The sequence below is a fragment of the Sprattus sprattus genome, assembly GCF_963457725.1.
Source record: "Sprattus sprattus genome assembly, chromosome: 3".
Classification (NCBI taxonomy): Eukaryota; Metazoa; Chordata; class Actinopteri; order Clupeiformes; family Clupeidae; genus Sprattus; species Sprattus sprattus.
In genome coordinates, this window is record NC_137922.1 from 37,677,363 (window position 1) to 37,699,572 (window position 22,210).

A 22,210-nucleotide genomic window follows, 5' to 3' on the forward strand; every position below is an offset into this window, starting at 1 on the left:
CTGTGTTTCTGGAACAACAGTGATGGGGACACACGCTCCTCCCTTTCTTCTCTGTCTGTTTGTTTCTACTGTTCTGCTGTTTGTCTCTCTCTCTCTCTCTCTCCCCCTCTCTCTCTGTCTCTCTCTGTCTCTCTCTCTGTCAGTCATTCATGTCTGCCCTCTTTCATTTCCCCTCTTTCTGAGGCTGTTTCCACCCCAGTCATTCTTCTGTGTGTGTGTCATCCATTGTCAGTCTGCAGTATGTCTCCGTAACCAGACAAACTTCCTACTCCTTCTCTCTCTCTCTCTCTCTCTATCTCTCTATCTCTCTCTCTCTATAACTGCTTCTCTTTTCGTTCTATCTACCCATTAGGTATGTTAAAGGTCACACGTCTGTTTATGTAAGTGGTATGGCTGGCAGGAAGAGAGACCTATATGAACAGATGGAACCCAAGGCCTCCATGACATAGCCTACTTCAGAGAATCTGGACCAGGAACTGTTGAGACATGGGGAGCGGGAGACTGAGGGGGGTAGAACCGAGTGGAAGTGATGGGATGAAACGGTGACATTTCTGGGAAGTGTTTCTTCGGGAGGAAAAAAACTTCTGAATGCAGACAGAGAGAGAGAGAGAAAGAGGGAGAGAGGGAGAGAGAGAGAAACAGACCCCACCAGAGGGTATTTTTAGTGAAGCGAAGGATTCCCCGAACACCCAACGAGGGGAGGTACCGCAGTTCCTGTCTGGAAGCTACCAACTTCCTGTTGTTTTCCGGTAAGGCCTAGAGGTGTGGGGAGCACAGTCGGGGGGTTGAGGGCAGGGAAAGTTGAGGAGACCAGGAAGAGGAAGAGGGCTGAATCGGGAGGTTGGAGGCTTGCTGCGGGTTGGGTGGGGGCACAGCATCTGTTACAATAGTCAGCCATGCCAGCATCTGCCACTGATCCTGGCAGAAATGACCATCCACCCAACCTATGGCAGACTGGTGTTTCGGGACAAACGTTGCCATGGTTACAAAATTGCCCATAATCCACACTTTCACAGAACGCCTGCGGTACTGCTGCTTTCCTGCTCTACATTGTGAGCCAACCGGGAAAACTTGAGTTCGCTCCAGTCTCACTTTCTCACCGTCTTGGGCCAACTGCTTGACCAAAATGACCTCTTTCCACGTAAACAGTGCGTGTGGAGGGAGTGTGTGTGTGTGTGTGTGTGTGTGTGTGTGTTTCTGTGATTATACTCCTTACACTCCTGTTGCTCACCACCAGGAACTGCTGTGTTTATTTTTGCCCGCTGCCATTGTTATAGGAGCTTGGACGAGGTTCTCATTATGGCACTGCCGTTTAAAATAGACATTCCTGAAAGAAAAAGAGGAAGATACTCACACATTCCATACACCTTTTCAGGGGTAGGGGGTGGGGGGGTCCATTGGAAAGAGGGAGGGGGTAGTATTGTGTTCTTGAAATCACCCCTCCCTCGATTCCGATGCCCCATCTATTAAAAGTGCGGGGAGGAAAAGAGCGAGTGTTTAGTTCTGTCGAGCTTCGATCGGGCGAGCACTGAAGAGTTTAGCTCCAGGAGAATTTTCAGCATGAGACTCATCTCCTTCAACAGAATGCAGCTCTATGCCGTTGAGTAGCTCTCCGTCACATTCTCCTCGTCACAAACCGTTTCTTTCTTCTTTGAATTTTTTGTATTTATTTTTTGTCACTGGTCTTTGGTGCCACCAGTGTTATTCCATGTGTAATCGTATCTCTCGTATGTCGTTCCATAGGCTAAAGGGCGGAAAGATGGTATTCCATCAGCCAATGAGAGGGCTCGGCCACTGTCGGGAGAGGGCGTGGCCTGCCAGGGCCCGCGAACGGTGGTGCTGCAGAAGAATTCACAGGGCTTCGGCTTCACGCTGCGTCACTTCATCGTCTACCCGCCCGAGTCGGCACTTCACACCACCCTCAAGGTAAGACTGGACTCCACCCTGACTCTGCCTTCGACTACCTGTCCACAGGTAGGGCTAAACCACGGACCTAATCCACTCATCACGCAACAGCTTATATCTGACTAACATCATGCTTTGATGGGGTTAAGGGAAGCCATGGAGGAAAGGCAAAAAGTGTACAATGTAATTTGCTAATACTACAATACATGAATTAGGAGGTGAAACTGAATCGGCTCATGAGATGAGAGGAACAACTGTGGTGGGGCTTCTGCTTCTGCTTCCTGAGCGTGAATCTGTTCCCATAAACCTGCAAGACTACATATTCACGTCTAACTGGGCGTCTCAAAGCACCTGATTGGCTGCATGAGTAGGATGGTTTGAGATGATTGGTTGACCTTAAATTTCTTCAGCCTGCACTTTTGGAGAAGTCAGGGCTGAAGTCAAATGTCAGCGAGACCGTTGTCATCGGCGGTGTGGTTGCCTAGCAATGCCAGGGGCTCACGGTGCGGGAGAAGCAGCAGACTCTCCTCCTTCTAGGTGTCAGGCCAAGACAGGGAGCCGTGGCTGTGTGGGGATTAGGATTCAAGGCCAAGGCATTTACCCAACCATATACATGCCATAGATTCATGCAGAAACACACACACACACGCACACGCACACACACACACACACATAAAGACAGACACACAAACACATACACACACACACACACAGGACACCAATATGTAAAGCCACCTCTGTAGATATCCTCTATCCATAAGACCATGTGTACCATTGGAACAATAATCTGGTAACCTTTGACCCTGACTCAGAGGGAAAAAGTGCTAAATCTTTCAATGGGTCATGTGACCACTGAGCAGGTCAGAGGATTAATGGAACAGTTGGGGGAGAGGAAGCTGTCATAGGTTCAGATACCACCACTAGACCCTAACAATAACCCTTCCAATTTGACCTTTCACCCCTAATCCTAAACTCTCAAACAGGTATTAGTATCCTCTGACGCCAGAGCTAGTGGCAGGTCGGAGAGGAGAGACCAAGAGCTGTCAGGGACGTGTGTGTGTGTGTGTGTGTGTGTGTGTGTGTGTATAGAGTTGCGGACGTCCCGCCTTTCTCTTCCCTTAAACCCCTGGTCTTTGTCTGCGTGTGTCTGGAATGAGCGCAGTCAGCGGTGCACAAAGCCCGACTGCAGCCTGCCCACCCAAACTGCTCACTCAGCTCAGTGTGTGTGTGTGTATGTGTGTGTGTGTGTGTGTCTGTGTGTGTGTCTGTGTCTGTGTACGTGTGTATGTCCGTCTGTATGTGTGTCTGTGTGTAGGGATGGTGTTTTGACATTGTGTTTGTGCCTATCAGACTCGGTGTGTGTGTTTGGTGATGTGTGTTGATGGTGTGATGACAGAGAAAGCGAGCTCTGCATGTCAGCGCTCCCCTGTAAATAACTGAAACCTTAAACTCTCACAGCTTGAAGTCATCCTTGAAATTGCTGTGTGTATTACCAGTGTCAGTGCCTTGAACTGACAGAACAAATGTCTGTTGTTTGACTGCTCATTTGAACATGTTTGCGACGTCATCCCCAGAGTATGTGGGGTGGGTGGTGTCTCCCCCTAGTGGTGATAGATCGTCATTACTCCTCTAACAAATTGAGCGCATTTAAAAATTGTCTGTTCTGCTTTTTTTTGCAGGATGAGGAGAATGGTAACGGAAAAGGTGAGTCTGTCTTTTGTGATCAGTTTTTTTTAATTATTTGTGTTTCTTACAGTTATCATGTGTTTACTGCATGTGTATATTTCAAATGTGTGTGTCTGCAGGGTGCCAGCGCAGTCGTCTGGAGCCGATGGACACCATCTTTGTGAAGAGTGTGAGAGACAAAGGACCAGCGCACCAGGCTGGACTCTGCACAGGTACTGAACTACACGCTCATGGAAAATTACAACGAAGTACCAAAAATAATGATCAGCAGTACTCAGCAATATTACTCATGCTATTCATTCACAAAAACTTTGGAAAGGAAAATCATACATCCCTCTCTGTATATGTGGTGTGTGTGTGTGTGTGTGTGTGTGTGTGTGTGTGTGTGTGTGTGTGTGTGTGTGTGTGTGTGTGTGTGTGTGTGTGTGTGTAGGGGACAGACTGGTGAAGGTAAATGGGGAGAGTGTGCTGGGCAAGACCTACTCTCAGGTGATTGCACTCATCCAGAACAGGTGAGTGTGACCTACGACCCCCGCCTCACACACACTCATAAAGCAGCCTTAAAGCGATGATGAGTAAAGAGATTAATGCAGGTTTTGTTAATACCTTTCTCTTCACTACAATATAGACAGTCAGTCTTGGATATTGACCTGTAGATGTCCTATAAAACTATACTATACTATTACTAGAATTTTACTATCTGCTTATGAAATGTAACATGGAGTGCTATGTTTGTGTGACACAGAGTCTTAATAAGCTCCATCCTGACCAGCAGTGCTTTATGGGCTGATAGTAAAGCCCACTCATAAAGCAATAATGTGAAGCGAGATGAATTCAAATTAGCCGTAATTACACTGTAGAGGCCATCAATTTGACAGCCATCAATTTGCATGGTGACTAAATCCACCGCAACAGCAACTCCTAGATATTGTTGTGTAGATTTCATATAAAAGTTAGAGTGTTCAAAATTCCAAATGTAGTGTCATGACTCAGTAAGTTAAGTCCGTTTTGCATGGCCACCTATGCTGAAGAAGGTCTACATAAAACCCACTCTCTCCTCTCACTGTTTATGCGTGGGCATTGGTGTCATCATCCTGTCATTCTCCTCTTCTTTCCTCATCTCTTCTCTCCTCTTCTCTTCTCTTCTTTCCTCTCCTCTCCTCCTCTCTCCTCCTCTCTCCGCTTCTCTTCTCTTCTTTCCTCTCCTCTCCTCCTCTCACCCCCTCTCTTATCTTCTTTCTTCTCCTCTCCTTTCTCCTCTCTTTTCCTCTCTCCATCTCTCCTCTCCTCTCTGCAGTGACAGTGTGCTGGAACTCTCCATCATGCCCAAAAATGAGGATGTGTTGCAGTTGGTAAGTGTGAGTATTATCTTTCTACTGTTCTTCCTCCTCTCCTCTCCTCTTCTCTCCCTTGCAGTAGCAGACACACACCCACACACACAAACACAAACACACAAACACACACAAACACCCACACAACCACACAAACACACAAACACACCCACACAAACACACAAACACACCCACACAGACACACACTCGTAAAACACACCCACAAACACACACGCACGACTCATCTGGGACACAACACACACTGGTCTGTAGGGACATCTCACATTGGTAATTTAACTCACATTGATTATTCATGTTAACTACATTAGTAATTAATATCAATGGTGCGCTACTCCATTAGTTAACGACAGTATTCCACTAACCTAAACATGAATAATTCATTATAAATGCATAAAGGCACATGTTATAATCTCGACCTATAGCACCCTTAAGGACTAAAACTGGTTTCAAAAATGTAATAATAGGTATTATAATTTTAAAGATGGCTTGAACATATTAACAAAAAATCAGACAACCAATATGAAGACTCAGAAGACTTAAACACTGACACAAAGACCAATTTTTCACGTTCACAGAGAAGTATTTACACACACACACACACACACACACACACACACACACACACACACACACACACACACACACACACACACATACACACACACACACACACACACACACACACACACACACACACACACACACACTCATACACAGGCACACCACAGAATTCTATTTCCTTCTTTTCCCCTGACTGACCCTTCCCACTCTGCCATCCCAGCAGCCCCCTGTAACTCGTCCCGTTCCTCTGTCACAGGCGTATTCTCAGGATGCATACCTGAGGGGGAACCAGCCATACACAGGCGGAGCAGAGAACCTTCCGGAACCTCCTCCCATCTGCTACCCGGGCCGCAAGCCCTCGGCAGCGGGCCTTCAGGCCCAGCCCAACCACGCCCCGCAGGCGGGTCAGAACCACAGCCAGATGGACAACCTTAACTGCTGCCCCGGCACCAACCCGCTGGGCTCCCCCCTGGACAACCGCATGGGGATGCCCCCACCCTCAGGCGCAGGAGGAGACGGGGGCTACCGTGCTGAGGACACTTCCCCCACTTCAGTGGGCGCCACGCGGCACCACCACGTGCCACCGCAGCTTCCCCCCCAGGGCCACCCGCGAGGGCGCTCTTCCTCGTCGGCAAGCATTGCCATGAGCCCACTGGACTTCCACTTCGCCAACCACAACGCGGCCATCGCCTCGGCCTCGCTGCCGCCAAAGCGCAAGGGCAGCCTGCCAGGGGCGCGCAGCGAGATGTGCCACCGCGCCCTCTCTGACTGGTACTACAGCCAAGCGGGTGCCCCCACCGCAGAGCGCCCGGGGATGCCCGTCTCGCCGCGCCAGCGTAGCATCTCACAGGACCGGCTGGCCGAGCTCGGCCTGTCAATGGGCAATCACCACCACCACCGGATGGGAGGTCCGTGGCCGCACAGCGCCTCTCAGGACACGCTGCTGTTGCATTATGGGGCGGCGCTGGGGGGCGGTGGAGGGGGGCAGGGGCAGGACTCGTTCTGGCTGGGCGGCTGGGGCACGGGGGGGCCGACGAGCCGCTCGTGTTCCGAGAACCTGCTGGCGGCGTACGAGACGTATGACCACGCCTACGAGCGCTCGCTGGAGACGCTCGAGCAGGCCTCCGCCCTCGTCTCACCGCGCTACGAGAGGCCCCCCTGGCCTCACCACGGCCAGCCAATGAGGGCCGGCGACAGGACTGGGCCAGCCAGTCACAGGACGGCAATTGCTGCCACGGTCCCGCCTCCAGGTCGAACCGGCCAAGCGCATCACCAACACCACCAACACCACCCCAACCACCAACAGCAGCAACAGCAGCAGCAGCAACAGAAGCTGGCGCAGGCCAGACGCCTCCCGGCTGCGCAGACGGTGGACGACCAGACAGTCGGTTACCGTAGCTACAGCCCATCGTTTTGCCGAAAGGCGGGCCACCTCATGCAGCAGTCCCACTCCTTCCGCGACCCCTCTTATACGGGCCCGCACCTCAACTGGACCCCCACCCCCAAAACCAGCCCCCCTGAGGCTGACCCCTCCACCCCCTCGCCTTCCACCACCACCGACTCCCAGGAGTCTGCCGGCCGGAGGGGCTCCAGCAGCTCGGGGAAGGTGGAGGAGACCGTCGTGAAGCAGACGGTCACGCAGACGCAAGCGCTGTCGCCAGCGCTGCAGATTCAGATTCAGCCGCAGGAAGTGGTGTTGAGGCAGAAGCCACCTGCAGGACGGCGGAACGCCCAGGCCATGCGGCACACGTACTACGCCCTGCCCGTGGACACGCATGACTCCCTGACCGCCACCTCCCTGGCGCTGCCGGGCCGGGCCGAGCCTCAGCGTCGACCGAACGGGAGAGTGGCGCCCCAGCCTGCGGAGCCGGACTCCCTGGCATCCATCCCCTTCATAGGTCAGTGCCCTCCGCCTAACTCCGCTACACTCACCATAACAGCCCTCAAATACGCTTCAAATCAGGTCAGTTTCTACAGGCCGATACACACATAATCTTAGTTTGCCCAGTTTGAACTAATGAAGTCATTTCATAGGCCAGTGCCTATTTGTCTCAGTCTTACCCTACCCTACCATACCAATACAGACACAACCCTCAAATACAAATCAGGACAGATTTTATGCCCATATAAACAACTGAGCCCCAGTGAGAACTAATAACTCAGAGGTCCATGAGATACTTACAGATAAAGAGCGGGACTCCTCCATTACCTTTGTGGGTCAGTGCCATTACTCTACAGTTGCATGCAGACAAAACCCTCACATGAACATCAAGTCTGTTTGTACACGCGTATAAACATAAACTAAGTTTGGTCAGTGAGGACTAATAATGCACAGATGAATTGGTAAAGACCTGGACTCCTTGGCATCCATCTTTGAAGAGGTCATAGGTCTAGTACTAAATGCTATTGGACATCAACACTATTATGCTAAATTATTAATATAAATGCTATTGGACATCAACACTATCATGATATGACTGAAGATCAGCATGTGTTTTTTTGCTTGTGTGCTCCTGCCTTGAATAATACAAACTTAACATCCTAACTACCTGCCAGTACCTTACAGTTCTCCCTCCTTACCTCCCTTTCTGCCTCCCTCCTAACCCCCTGATCTCCTCCTCTCCCCACCCCCGTCACCCCTCACCTTTAACCCCTGACCTCACAGACGAGCCCACCAGTCCCAGTGTTGACCTGTGTGCCTGCCACGTGCCCGCATCCTCCGTGGTGTCCAGCGGTCTGTGCCCCCCAGCGGTGCCCGCGCCTGTGCCCGCACCCGCGTCCGCGCCCGCCCCCACCACCACCAGCCCCCTCTCTCCCCCCCTCACCTTTCCCCTCACCCAGCTCTTCTCCTCCGAATGCAGTGAGTGGCCTCCTCCTCCTCCTCTTCATCCTCCTCCTGTTCTTCATCCTCATCTTCCAACAAATAATCAGCCCCTTCATCTTTTCCATCCTTCACCTGATGAGTGATCTGTATCACTCATTTCTTTTATCTTGATTTGTACACAGTCATCCACACAACACACCATCCTTTAATATCACCTCACCAAAACCCTGATCATTTGACAGTAGTCAATACAAACCTCAGTCAGTGAGTGAGTTCAGTCACACCCCATCTAAACAAGACCATGTCACTTCCTGCAAAATCTATGGTCTTTGTGTGTTTACATTCCTATCTGTGTGTAGTTTCCATGGTTTCCCTATGACCATGCCTATTACCCTGTAAGTGATCCGGATTTCGTCCTTCCAAAGCATGTTAGGTCCTTCTGCCACTACCATTGGTAAACCCACACCCACATACCCCATCTCAGCCCATCGTCACCTCTCATAACCTCGACGCAGCCTTAGAAACTGATTACCAAACACTTAGCTCTCTTACCTCACCTCACACAGCCGGGTCCCGGGAACGCCCAGCCAACCACTGGGTCTTAATCTCTCCTCTAATCCCACTTTATGACTCCATCCTCACTTAACTTCAGCCCAGATTCCAGCAATCACCCACTTCCATTCAGACTTATGCTGCAAGTGGCCCCACCCTGATAGAGACACTTTAACTAGCCTCTGAAAGAGACGTTATAATGCAGGAGATAAATCATCCAGGGAGGAATGAATGGGGAAGTCTGTATAACGAAAGATGGAAGATCTGTAAGTGGAAGCCCTACCCTGTACTGTAAAGAGACAGTCAAATTGACAGAAAAGGCATAGTTGATGTTTCGTCCTCACCTGAACCCTCTGTTTATTTCCACCGTTGTCGTAGCGGTAGCTGGGCAGTGGAATCAGGCGCATGCGCAGTCATCAAATCAACCAAAAAAATACAATGTTTTAGCCTTATTTTAGTAGCTATTGAATCTTTGTTTATGCTGTTAATGTCCGATTTAAACTCCCACTTAAACTCCCAGCTGGGTACTTTTAAGGTCTGTTTGACCATTCTATGTGGAGTTATGAGTCTCCCCCTCATTCGTTTAGATAGGAGCCTGGACTTGTTTATCCAGAGCTGCCGGGAGGTGTCGCCATGACGGCTGCCATGTGGCAAGACCTGCCTGTAGAGACTCTAAAACCCCAGCTAACCCCAGTTCAAACACAGGCAGATCTAGTCCCTTGCCTCATAGTCCCTCTCATCAATCACTATTCAAGCCTGGTCTAAGCCATTTCATCACAGTCTATCCCACTCTTCCAACCCAATGTAAATGTAATGCCGATTTGCTCCATCTCTGTAAGTGTTTCACCTTTAATGTCATTCTTAATCTAAACCTAAGATGTCTTCTCGCTTGTTTCTCAAATCCCGTTTTCTCACATGCCTCATTCACTCCAGAATGCCCTCTGTCTCACTCAGACATCATTCCCTTGTCTGTCTGGAGTTGATTGCAGATTTCTGTTTTGGTCCCACGTCTCCAGTATTTTTCCAGTCTCCTGTGTATTTCATCTTAAGCATAGTCCTGTTTTGGTGCGCTTGATGTTTCCTGCAGCATTCTGCCATTTTTTATTTCTGTAAAGAGTGCACACAGACATTTGAAGTGAGGGACCTATAAAAGTTTGTAAAACAGACAGTTAACTGAGCCGAACCGCCGGAAAATCCAATCTTGGCAAACTGAAGGAGTCTCCAAACCCGGGTTATAAAATCAAATGACTGAGAATCATGGTGTTGCTCCTCGTTCTTTCTGAGGAAGGTATATTTAGCTGGCCAGAACCCTCTGTTCTGCGTCAGAGTTTTGGATTTCAGGCATGTATTTCAGTCAGACCTTGAGGACTTGTCCAGTGTCTGCTGTCAGATCCCAGAACAGAGAAATAGACAGACACTGACGGGGATCAGTAGTGGAAGACAAACGTGCCCTTTCACCCCACTTTTTATTTCATGCAACCCCTCCCCCCCCCTCTCTCCTCTTTTTCTCTGTCTGTCTCTTCTTCTTCTTTGCAGGTTTTTTTGTTTCACACGTACTTGTCTGCACCCTGTTCAGTCAGTGTGTCCATGCTTTTGTGTTGTTCGTATTGATTGTTTGAGCAATCAGTGAATAACACTGTTTCCCTTTGGTTTTGTTAGATGTTTTGTCTTCCCTTTTGGAAGTCCTCTCATTTCCTCAACGAAAAGCACCTCTCACTCTCACAGTTTCACTGCATTAGCCATGCTCTTATTCTTCCTCGTGTCTCTCAGCAGGCAATGCCAAGAACAGCCGTCGCTCTTCCTACCTGTTGGCCATCACCACCGAGCGCTCCAAGTCATGTGACGAGGGTCTCAACACCTTCAGGGAGGAGAGCCGCGTCTTCTCGTGAGTGTCCCCGGTAGTGGCAAGGCTGTCTCTGTGTGTGTGTGTGTGTGTGGGTGTGTGTGTGTCTGTGCGTGTGTCTATGTGTGTGTGTTTGAATAATGAGTGGTGTGTGGACATGGCGGTTTTGTTTCAAATGCCACAGCCTTGCCCTTAGACATCAACAGCAAGGTGTTAGCATGTGTTTGTGACAGACAGAGTAGAGAATGCAATCATGAAGTGAAACCTGTCATGAAGGTTTTGTAGCGATAGTGACTCAACCCTTTCGGGAGTGGACATGAGTCATTTATGAACTATTTGCAGCATGAAGGTATCCACAACAATTCCACATACAGTTATATGAGGAATTGCCTCACCAGTACAATGCGTATACTGTGGAAACAATGAACAGTACACAACGAATCAGGAAGTCAGCATACGGCAAGCTACTCCCACATGACACAAAGGACATCTTACCAATAGGCATTGCCAACATGCCAAGGCTACTGACTAATTCGACTTCAATACTGTCTTTGTAGGCGGCTGCCCAAGAGAGTCAAGAGCTTCTTCACCGATGGGGTGAGTTTTGTCTCCTTTGATCATCTAGGTTGAAATATGCTTCTAAATATGCATTAGTAAAATAGTTGGTGTCTCCACAGGAGCTAATGTTTTATTACATAGATGCAGAAATGTTCAGAAAATAACCCTATATTTGTATAAAGATGAATATATAAACATTTCTACAGTATATTTAATATACTCTACTGAGGTATTAATGTGAAATGTGAACTCAAAAACTTTAGCTTTTATAGAGCTATAAGTGGGGGGTTCCTTTGTAACTGAGATCCAAAATGGCAACTTGATCCAAAATGGTGGCTCTGTTACGTGCAATGCAAGTTATTTTGCTAGTGAGATCAGTGAATGACTGTGCATGTGCATGCATATGTCTGTGGCCAGTCGCTGGAGAGCTTGCGGGCAGCGGAGGAGGCACGCTCCAAGAGGCACTCCACCTCGGAGCTGGGCAGCATCACGCTGACGGACGTGCGCAAGGATGGCTGGCTCCACTACAAGCAGATCCTCACGGAGAAGGGCAAGGTGAGAAGCCCACCTCACCAATCTGTTTATTAGCTGTCATCTCATGGACTCAGAAATACAGACAATAACACACACACACACACACTCAAACACAAACATCCACACTCACTCACACACAAACACACACACACACACACACACACACACACACACACACACACGCGCACACACACACACACACACAAATACAGACACCAGCACACACACACACACACTCAAACACAAACATCCACACTCACTCACAAACACACACACACACAAAGACACACACACACACACACACACACACACACACTGACAGACAGGCACACACACACACAATCACCTGCCTGACTGCTTGATGTCTGATAAAAACAAACATTATTCAACCTTTCCCCACCTTTCTGGCAGTTTTTCATCCACTGCCTATTGCTTTCTTTGGCGTTATGACTGGATGCCCTGCTTATTGGTGGACCAAACCCATTCAATGATCCCTTTATTAGCATAGATATGAGCACACAAACACACTGGCTGACATGCGCAGACACACAACCTGTATTTAGACACTCACACCCACATCCTAACTGCCTTTATCTTCAGTGGGGTTTTAAATCTATCTCGGTCTCTACATCTCATGCTGTCCCAGTTAAAGGGTCCTGATACATATATAATTAAGCAATATAGTACGAGTGGGAGTGGGGTAGGTAAGGGATAATCCCACGGGTGGTGTTCGGCCGTAGCCACCGAGGCCAGCGGCCGAGTGGCGTAGGCAACAACACCCGTGGGATCATCCCTTACCTACCCCACTCCCACGAGTGCTATATTGCTTTTATAAAACAGTTCTACAGTCAACAAATTAACATTTCAACACAAAGTGTTTATTTCGCCATTGTTTCTCCGCAACAAAACCGTTTGAATTAACGGTTATCATCAATGCGCTAAAGAATGTTTCATCGCGGAGTGATTTATTATTAGCTGTGAAAAGTCCCAGTTGGTATGTTGACGGATAATCCAACTCATGGAACGTCTCTCGTCCAATCAGAAACAGCTTAATAACTTGATAGAACCCAATTGTTTTATAAAATAGCATAATTAGTGTTCTGTTCTGTCAATCAATCTGTCCACCAATCATGGCGTTTTGTGGTGTTTATGCTCTACAGAAAGTGGGCGGGGGCATGCGTCCATGGAAACGCGTCTTCTCCGTGCTGCGCTCCCATTCGCTCTTCCTCTACAAGGACAAGCGGGAGGCGGTACTTCACGGCGCGGGTGCGGGAGGCCACGGCCCCGCCCACGGCGAGGACGAGCAGCCAATCAGCATCCGCGGCTGCCTGATCGACATTGCCTACAGCGAAACGAAGCGCAAGCACACGCTGCGGCTGACCACGCAGGACTTCTGCGAGTACCTGTTGCAGGCCGAGGACCGCGAGGACATGCTGGGCTGGATCAGGGTCATCCGTGAGAACAGCAAGACTGACAGCGAGGTCAGTAGAGGATCAAGGGTTGGGGGGGGTCAAGTGTCAACTGTCAAAGTTCAGGCATAACACACACAGTCTGGACAAAGACAGTAACAGACAAAAAAACAACAGGAATGGGACAAAGACACAACACCAGGGAGGCCACGTAAGTCAGACAGGAAAGAAGTCTGGTTTAGGTTCGGACACCAACCTACCACAGAATAGACAACACACTACAGATTTAGAACTATTGTGGGATGTAGGCACCTCAAAACACTCTCAGACTCTGAGGTAGATTCATACTCATACCCACAAAATAGTCACAGGGATAAGATAGATAGGGATAACACAACTCAACTCAACACGCAACACAACACAACTCATTCAAAGCTGCGGAACAGTGAAATGAAAAAAGCCTGGGCACAAGGACAGACAGACAGAGTCAGTCGTGTTCCATTATATTCCAAAGGAAGCGTATTTCAGCGGGTAAATCCATAAGAGTGTGCGTACGGTGCTTATGTAATGAAAAGTGTTGAATAATAGATTGTGTGTGTGTGTGTGTGTGTGTGTTGTCTGATGTGATATGACTAGACCTATGTGAGATTTATAGTACACTTCTGATGCATAATGCACCTGATGATATATTTATGAATAGAAGCTGGAGGACATGTGAACCTATATACAGCAATGAACAAGGTTCAAGCCTGTGTTCATGGGAATAGCCATAATGATTTTTTTTTTTTTATATATAAAAACAGAAAAGCACCTAGGGTAAAGAGACTCTGGGTTTTCTGCAGAATTTAGTTCTGCATGTCTGTCATGCAAGACTTAATTTGAATACATCAGATTAAGAAATGAAATGTCACCAGTGGTAGTGACATTTGGCGATCATGTCATTGTGGCGTGTTGTGGCGTGTGTATGGGTTTGCTTGTACAACCGGATCACTCTGACTCTTATCTCTCCTCTCCTCTCCTCTCTGTTTGTCAGGACTTGGGTTTCTGTCGTCAGGCTCTCATCAATAAAAAACTCAACGACTACAGGAAACAGAGGTGAGTTCTTCCTCTGTGGACTCCTTCTAACCGCACTGTCCAATAGTCACTGACATATGTGGGTTACCACAGTACAATGTCAAAACAAATAAAGCAATAAAACAACGGATTACAAACAGATTATTAGTATTGTTGTTGTTTATGTTGTTATGGATTGTTAAAATGTTATTGTTAAAATGTGTTAGTATTATTAAGATTTTAACTTTGGTATGATTTCATATGTTGCTTTGGATAATGGAGCTTGCGTAATAATGAAAACTTTACAAAACAACTTTATGTGACATCACTCTATGAGGAACTTATCGCTTATGTGTACAAATCACTCTGCAGTCCAACGGGCAACAAGCCTGACACCTCGCCTCGGGTCCATCGCATGATGCCTCCCTTCCTGCTTTCCAAGACGGAGAACACTTCCGGGACCAACCGCTCTCCCAAAACAGACGGCAAAGGTGAGTGTAGTGGCTAGATAATACTACAGGAACTTAAAGGATCCCACAGCTGCAGAATCACACACTTACCTTTACACTTTCCAGAGACTGATTCATGCAGCAAAGGAATACCCATGATCAACATACATAAATGAAAAAAATAATAATACATTAATATGTTCTGTTTTAGGTATGAGTTTTTCATCTGTAACAATCTCACTACATTCGTTAAATAAAAAAATACAAAACCTTAGTACCCACAATTGACTGTCATCACTGTGTTATGAGTCGCAACATCAAATAGGAACAGGCAACGGAGTTATCAAAATGAGGCCTTTTATTTCAACATTAAAGCCCTATTGGGTGTAGAGTGGTGTATGGCCTGACATACAGTGATGTTCTCCAGACACAACATCATTGCAAAGGGAGCGGATTCTGGGTGCGGTGCGCCACATCTTTCTGTCAGTTTGGGGTAATGAGGTCTCGCCTTCCTCCTCAGATGAGAGTAGCCCCCCTAAGACCCCCTGGGGCATCAACATCATGAAGAAGGGCAAGAAGACGGCGGGGCCCAAGGTGTTTGCGGTGCGGCTGGAGGACTGCCAGCCTGGGGTCGACAATAAGGTACTTCATAGCTTCAGCTTGGGGGCAGGTGGATCACTGTATAATGGCTACTGTGTCTGTTATGGTGATAAATAACCTCAGCTTGTTTGTGTGTGTGTGGTTTTTCTGGTATGTGTGTGCGCTTGTGTGTGAATCTTTGTGGCTTTCTGTGTGTATGTGTGTGCATACATGCCATTTGTATGCGTGTGGGTATGTCTGTGAACGTTTCTTTGTGTGTGTGTGTGTCTACAGTTTGTGCCCTTGATAGTGGAGGTGTGCTGTAGCCTGGTGGAGACGATGGGTCTCGATTACACAGGCATCTACAGGGTACCTGGGAACAACGCCATGGTGTCCTCACTACAGGACCAACTCAACAAGGGCATGGAGATCAACACTGCTGAGGAGGTGGGCATTCACATACAGTACATGTCTGTGTGGTGTTTGTGTCTGTGTGTGTGCGCATTGTGTGTGTGTTTGTGGTAGAGTATTCTTGGAAACTACAGGGGGAGTGAGTATGATAGCGTGGGTGTATGAAACCTAGACTGGTATGAGAAAATAAAAGGCTCTAGAGGAAGCAATAGAGGACAGATACAGAAAGTAAGAAGGGAGTGATCGTCATCCCTCACCTTTCCCCTCTTCACACACAGAAATGGCAGGACCTGAACGTCATCAGCAGTCTTCTCAAGTCCTTCTTCAGGAAACTTCCAGAACCTCTCTTCACCGACGGTGAGTCTGTCTGTTCTGTTGGTTTAAGTCTGCATATACGACACGCCCCTGTTTGCGTATGTTCTGTGGTTATGTGTAGGGGTGCATTGTTCCATGCAAATAACTCTATACCGCCCTCTGTCTGCAGATAAGTATAATGACTTCATCGACGCCAACCGGCTGGAAGAGGCAGGGGACAGACTGAAGACCATCCGCAAGCTGGTGCGCATCCACAAAAATCTCTAATAACCCTCCTTTAAAATGCTCTTTTAATATTTCTATTTATTGACGTTTTTTCTCTTTCATTAATTAATTATCATCCAATCCTTCTTGACTTCTTTATATGTTGTCTTCCCTTTATCTCTCAGATCCATGACCTACCAGATCATTACTACCACACCCTGAAGTTCCTGGTTGGCCACTTGAAGAACGTGGCGGATAATTCAGAGAAGAATAAGGTTTGTGAGGACGCTCTGCATTCATACATTACAGTGTGCATACAGACCCTTCTGCAGTGGTAGCTGTGGTGGCTAGCAATGCTGTCATCCCATAATATCCATATCCTGGAGAAGGTAAAGGTCAACTGCTGCATTGTGAACTTAGCGTGCCATGTGACATAAGTAAACAAAATCACATTTAGATTGAACAGCTGTCCATCTGCATTCATAAATTATAGGTGAAAGGTCAACTGGGGCATTGGGACTTGTGTTCTTTCTATTAGGGGCCTGGGAGATGATGCTTTCTTTTATTAAGGGTGCTTTGTGGCACAAATGAATAAAATCACATTTAGATTGAATACCTGTCCATCAACCCATAAGAGGTTGATCAATATAAAATGAATGATGAGTAGGCTGTGTGTCCCAGGAGAGGGGGGAGAGGGGGTTAAAATGTAGGACTTACTACCAGAGAACAAAAACATGATGCAGATCTCTGCACAAATGCACTGTTAACGGTGCACGCCCAGTTTCCTTCCTTTAATGACACTTTCAAAAACACTCCTGTGGCATGACAGCGTAGGGCAAACTAGACTTGCCTATACACAACACAAGAGTGACATGTTAGTAATAGTTTATTAATAGCATAGCGGTGATAGTTATTCATAGGCAATCATTCTTTTTAATGCCCTCCTTTAATGACTCATCAAAATACTTTCCTTTAGTAAACAGCTTAGAGCAAAATAGACTTGCCATCCTCCACATTTGAATTCCATTTGAATGTATAGTCAGACATAGTTTATTAGTAGTGTAATGTTGGTAATTATTCATAGGTATTAATTATGCTTCTATTCATCATTCTATCCCTATTTTCTATCTACCCACGCTCTTTCTTCATCCCTTCGTACTCCTGAAGATGGAGCCGAGGAACTTGGCGCTGGTGTTCGGGCCCACTCTGGTGCGGACCTCCGAGGACAACATGACGGACATGGTCACGCACATGCCAGACCGCTATAAGATCATAGAGACGCTCGTCCTCCATGTAAGCACACACAAGCTCAGTTTACACCACTTACACCACGGGGGCCTGTGTTTCTCTATGTTTTATTTCTCATTTCTTATTTATTTTTTTCTTTGTCACTCTTTCCCGTTTCTCTGATGTTGTTTTTTTTTAACTGCCATCTTTGTTACACTCTCTTTTTCTTGCGCTGCCTGTGACCCGTCTTTGCCCTCTGTAACTCACCCATCCAACTTCCTCTCTCGAACTTCCTCTCCCATCGCTGGTGGCGTAGCATTTTTAATGAGCGTGCCTGCTGACTCTGAATAACAACGATACTCGAGAGTGCCACGTCGAGTTCTATAGAAATTAGTTTGAAAGACGTAACACTGATGTCCCCCTCCTTTCTCTCCACAGCATACCTGGTTCTTCAGTGATGAGCTGGACAAGGATGAGAAGGTGAGACCTGGTGCACTGTGCTGGGAACATGAAGTCAAATATGTACTTACTGCTGTTTGGGAGATTCTCTTGTTCAAACGCACTTCCCATTACCTCATTTGATTTCCATGTCATAAAATGGTGTCAGTGGCTCCATGTGTTAATCAGTTGTCTCCAGTTCTTGATGCTCTGTTCATGCTCTGTTTGTCTTCATGCTCTGTTTGCCCCAATACCAGATATTTCAGTTTTATAACTGACTTTATAAGATATTTATAAGCACATATAAAGTTCTACTTAAATGTGCTGTATGCCTCAGTTCAACTATAGCAATAGGAACTCAAACCAAAAGACAAACGACAAAATGTATTAGTTAAACAGTTATTACCGAAGGGTTCCTGTTCACTAATGGACTTAATGCACTTTGATGTAACATTTACCAGTTTCCATAAAGTATTGTGTTCCAAAATAGATTGTGACATCTAGACTGAAGACTAATTACTCAGGATGGATATCATTATGCAAAAAGGAAGTTCATTTCATTATGATGGAACTGTTGCAATTGCTGTGCTGAGGTTTAGATCAAACTGGGTTTAGTGCTTCCACCATCCTTATATAAACACACACACTCACAAGTGCATTCACACTCACACACAGACACACACACATTCATTCACTCACACACGAACTCGCTCTTGTTCCAGACACCCGAGGACCAAAGGGACCAGCAGCCGGTCCTTAACATCGACCACCTCCTCCCCAACATCGGCAGGACCCTGCCCCTGTGCGACGCCTCAGGTGAGCTGCTGCTGCCATGGCAATGTGGCTCCCCAGCCTCTTGCGGGGGTGTAACCCAGCCCTCTGGGGAGTCAGCATGAACCACAGAGGAGGAGAGGTTCTTTAAAAAGCTACTGGAGGACCAGCCTCGGTGCTCCTAATATGAAGAACCGTTTTCAGTTCTACTAAGACTTAGTTCTCCTGTGTTATGATCATGAAAGACTAGGTTTACATCTCCTGATACTATGACACTGTGTGGTCCTGATTTAATGATACTGCATGACTAGTATGGGTTTTTCTGAATCGATAATAAGGGACTTGTACCGGTCCTCTTAATGCTATGATATCACATTGTCTCAGCCTTGCCTTGTCTCAGCACAGAAACAGTTAGTTTGCATTTTGAGTTTGCATTCTGTAGCTGAGTAATCTTGCTTGCCTGCATTTACAAGAGGTGTCTGTTTGAACTGTAAGGTTAAGGTTGCTTTCTCACCAACACCAGGTCGAGTTTCCTTAGTTCATGCTCTCAATTTTCAAATATCCCTCAAATACTTTCAGCCTTTCTCCTCTGAAATGAACCTTTAAACGGGCCTTTTTCAAGCCTCCTTTTTCCAACCACACTGTTGTTTCTTTTTTTACTTTTCTCTTTTCACACTTGTTTGCCTGACCTTTCTCTGGTCTTTCTATTCTGTCCTTTCTCTCTCTCTCTGGCTCTTTCTTTTATTCTCTCTATCTCTCTTTCTCTGGATGTATCTGCACCCCTTCTGCTAGCTGACCCAGTGGATCAAACTCAGCGGTAGGATCAGGATTCTCACCTGACTTTGTCAACATATGTGTGTTTGTGTGTGTGTGTTTGTGGGTGAGTGAGTGTGTGTGTGTTAGGGTGTGTGTGTGTGTGAGAGTGTGTGTGAGAGAGAGTGGGTGTGGGTGTGTGTTTGTGTTTGAGGGTGTGTGTGTGTGTGTATGTGTGTGTGTTGTGTTTCAAGCTCCACACTCTGGGGAGCTTTAGTAGCTGCTTTAGTAACCCTTCTGATCTGTCGCCGCGTCTGTAGACTCCTTCACTAACACCCAAAGTCGTAGTAATACTTTCTGAAGTAGGTGTCAGCTATTACACAAGTTGTTGTCTGTCCTTGTGATTGTCAGCCATTTTGTTTGGTGCTTCTGTGTGGTCCTGTTCTAATGACTGTTTCTGCTTGCCTCCCCCTATCTTCTCTCTCTCCAGATTCCACCAACAGTGACTCCATTAAATCCAAGGTGAGCTGGAGCAGCTTTAACAATATGGATGTTACTTTTATCTCACTGACATCTGAAATATTAGGAAAGACAGCGCAGTCGAACCGAGCTTAACCTTCAACTGGAAGCATTCCTTGAAAGACAAAAATGATATTGCTAACCTTGATGAAACCAAGAAAGTACCTGAGGTTAAATATGCATGGGACCAGTGTCAACTGAAAGACTAAGTACTGTACCTAGTCTGTCTGTCTGTCTGTCTATCTATCTATCTATCTATCTGTTCAAACTAATGAGATATAGTGAATCAGAATGTTATAAGAAGTGTGTTCAAGTTTGACTGATGTTGGTGTGTGGTTTGTGTCTGATAGGACTCCCCAGCTTCAAAGAAGGACTTGAGTGCTAAGGACTTCCTTTCCCTGTCAATCATCTCCGCCGTCACCCGGAAACGTAAGAAGCACCAAAGCGCCTGTCCCCCCGGAAACAGCACCGATGAGGACTCCGAGCACGAGCCAATTAAAGCCAGCAACTACGGGGGAAAGAAGGACGGAGCAGAGGATGAGGAGGATGAGGATGGCGATGAGGAGGAAGATGATGAGGAAGATGCAGAGGAAGAGGAGAGGACGGGAGGATGTGCCATTGTGGGCTCAGAGACACAAGATAATAAAGAAGGGATAGAGAGAGAGAAAGAGAAGACAGAGGGAGAGCAAGGTTCTCAAAGAGAATTTGGGGGAAGAGGAGAAGAGGAGGAGGAGGAGGGAGAAAGCAAGAGGGACCTGAATCAGAGGGACAGGCAAGAGAGGGGGAAGGGTGGTCAGGTTAGGGGTGCCGCAGCCTGGCAAGGGGAGGGCAACTACTGCATCATGACACCAGGAGGGCAGGTCAGGGCCAAAGAGGAGGGAGAGATACGCCAGGGTGGGCAGGCTATGCCCCAAGTGCGCCAGCCTCCGCCACGCAGCTTCCTCTACATGCACGCGCGCCACTCAACCAAATCCCAGCCACCCGCTGTCTCACCTCCAACTTCGCCGCTCCACCCCTCCTCCTCCTCCTCCTCTCTCCTCTCCTCCCCCTCCCTCTCTCCCACCTCCCCCACCAGCACCAGCTCCCCCACCTCCCTAACCCAGGGCGACCCCCTGACCCGGAAGAAGTTGAGGAGGCGGGAGAGAGTGCGGCCCCACTCCATGTACTCAGAGTCACGCAGTACCTGCAGGGTAGCGGATCAACAGGGTAGCACCACGGGTTTGAGCCCGACCGGAACACAGGGTGCCACCACACAAACCTCCACTCACCACCCAGAGAGTCCCCACGCTTCCACTGCTGCTGCTCCCCTCCAGGTCCCCGGATGTCACCCATCTGGCTGGGCAGAGCAAGCCCGCACCAGCCCCCCGCCTGTCCCCACCGGGCAGGTGTGGAGGTCTGGACGGCCCATCTCCCCAGAGACACGCCGGAGGCGACGAGACTGGCGGCGCCACACGGTGGTGGTGGGCATGTCAGGGGAAGGGTGACGAAGTGGTGGAGGAGGCAGAGCGCCCAAGACCCCACCGCCATCACTGCCGCTGCCACCACAGTGTGCCATCCCAGTGCCAAGAAGAGGTCGGAGTCCGACCCCTCCACAGCCGCCACCTCTCTTAAGCACTCCTCAGCACTGCAGAGGCCCTCCACGCTCTCTCTGCCCCCCTGCCCTCTGTCTCAGGAAGCAGGGGGCTTCAGTGGCAGCTATATGATCTCACGCCAAAGTCAAGAGAGCCACCAGGATCCATTTTGTTTCCAAAACAAAACATATCAGCAGTGACTTGTTTTCTTATCTGAGTACTCTTATCAGAGTAAGAATAAAGGGGAAAGAGGTTGTCAATAGGGAAACACAATGTACTATAACTACAACAGCGATGACAGTGGTTTAATAATGGTTAACAGTGGCTGACCAGTGTTTCTGCGAACAGTGTTGTAGTTAACAGTTGAAAGGGGTTGTATTGAGAGACACAACCCCAACCCCATACCCCAAAGAGGTTCCAGAATGCAACCCCCTACCCATACACTCCACACACACACACACACACACACAAACACATTTGAATTTTTCCATTCAGAACCCAGTCAGCTGGGTTTCAAATATTGACCTGGAAGTGAAACAGGCCATGTTGCCATGTCAACCCTAATCTCCCTTTAATGATTTACAATGTTTGCCCTGTTTGTCTGTGTAGCATCTGTCTGTCCTCTGTGCATGTACAGAATGTGGGTTATTATGTGTGGACCAATTTTTTGTAACAATTGTACAAAAGCCTTGCTAA

At 47.8% G+C, this 22,210-nt stretch overlaps 1 protein-coding gene across 1 annotated transcript in view; it reads left to right on the forward strand.

Annotated features, from left to right (window-relative positions):
• The window catches only part of arhgap23b (Rho GTPase activating protein 23b), a 40,716-nt gene extending 18,506 nt beyond the window's left edge, over positions 1–22,210 (forward strand). The window contains exons 2-24 of the mRNA XM_080835885.1: positions 1,744–1,926; positions 3,585–3,609; positions 3,711–3,803; positions 4,025–4,103; positions 4,889–4,943; positions 5,761–7,402; positions 8,170–8,364; positions 10,654–10,765; positions 11,281–11,320; positions 11,699–11,836; positions 12,976–13,296; positions 14,258–14,319; positions 14,650–14,768; positions 15,247–15,368; positions 15,600–15,752; positions 15,995–16,073; positions 16,201–16,274; positions 16,421–16,510; positions 17,403–17,528; positions 17,901–17,942; positions 18,623–18,716; positions 19,915–19,946; positions 20,294–22,210. Of these exons, the coding sequence (XP_080692011.1) occupies positions 1,744–1,926; positions 3,585–3,609; positions 3,711–3,803; positions 4,025–4,103; positions 4,889–4,943; positions 5,761–7,402; positions 8,170–8,364; positions 10,654–10,765; positions 11,281–11,320; positions 11,699–11,836; positions 12,976–13,296; positions 14,258–14,319; positions 14,650–14,768; positions 15,247–15,368; positions 15,600–15,752; positions 15,995–16,073; positions 16,201–16,274; positions 16,421–16,510; positions 17,403–17,528; positions 17,901–17,942; positions 18,623–18,716; positions 19,915–19,946; positions 20,294–21,427 (5,010 nt within the window). The 3' untranslated portion in view covers positions 21,428–22,210. The remainder of the gene's footprint in view (positions 1–1,743; positions 1,927–3,584; positions 3,610–3,710; positions 3,804–4,024; positions 4,104–4,888; positions 4,944–5,760; positions 7,403–8,169; positions 8,365–10,653; positions 10,766–11,280; positions 11,321–11,698; positions 11,837–12,975; positions 13,297–14,257; positions 14,320–14,649; positions 14,769–15,246; positions 15,369–15,599; positions 15,753–15,994; positions 16,074–16,200; positions 16,275–16,420; positions 16,511–17,402; positions 17,529–17,900; positions 17,943–18,622; positions 18,717–19,914; positions 19,947–20,293) is intronic.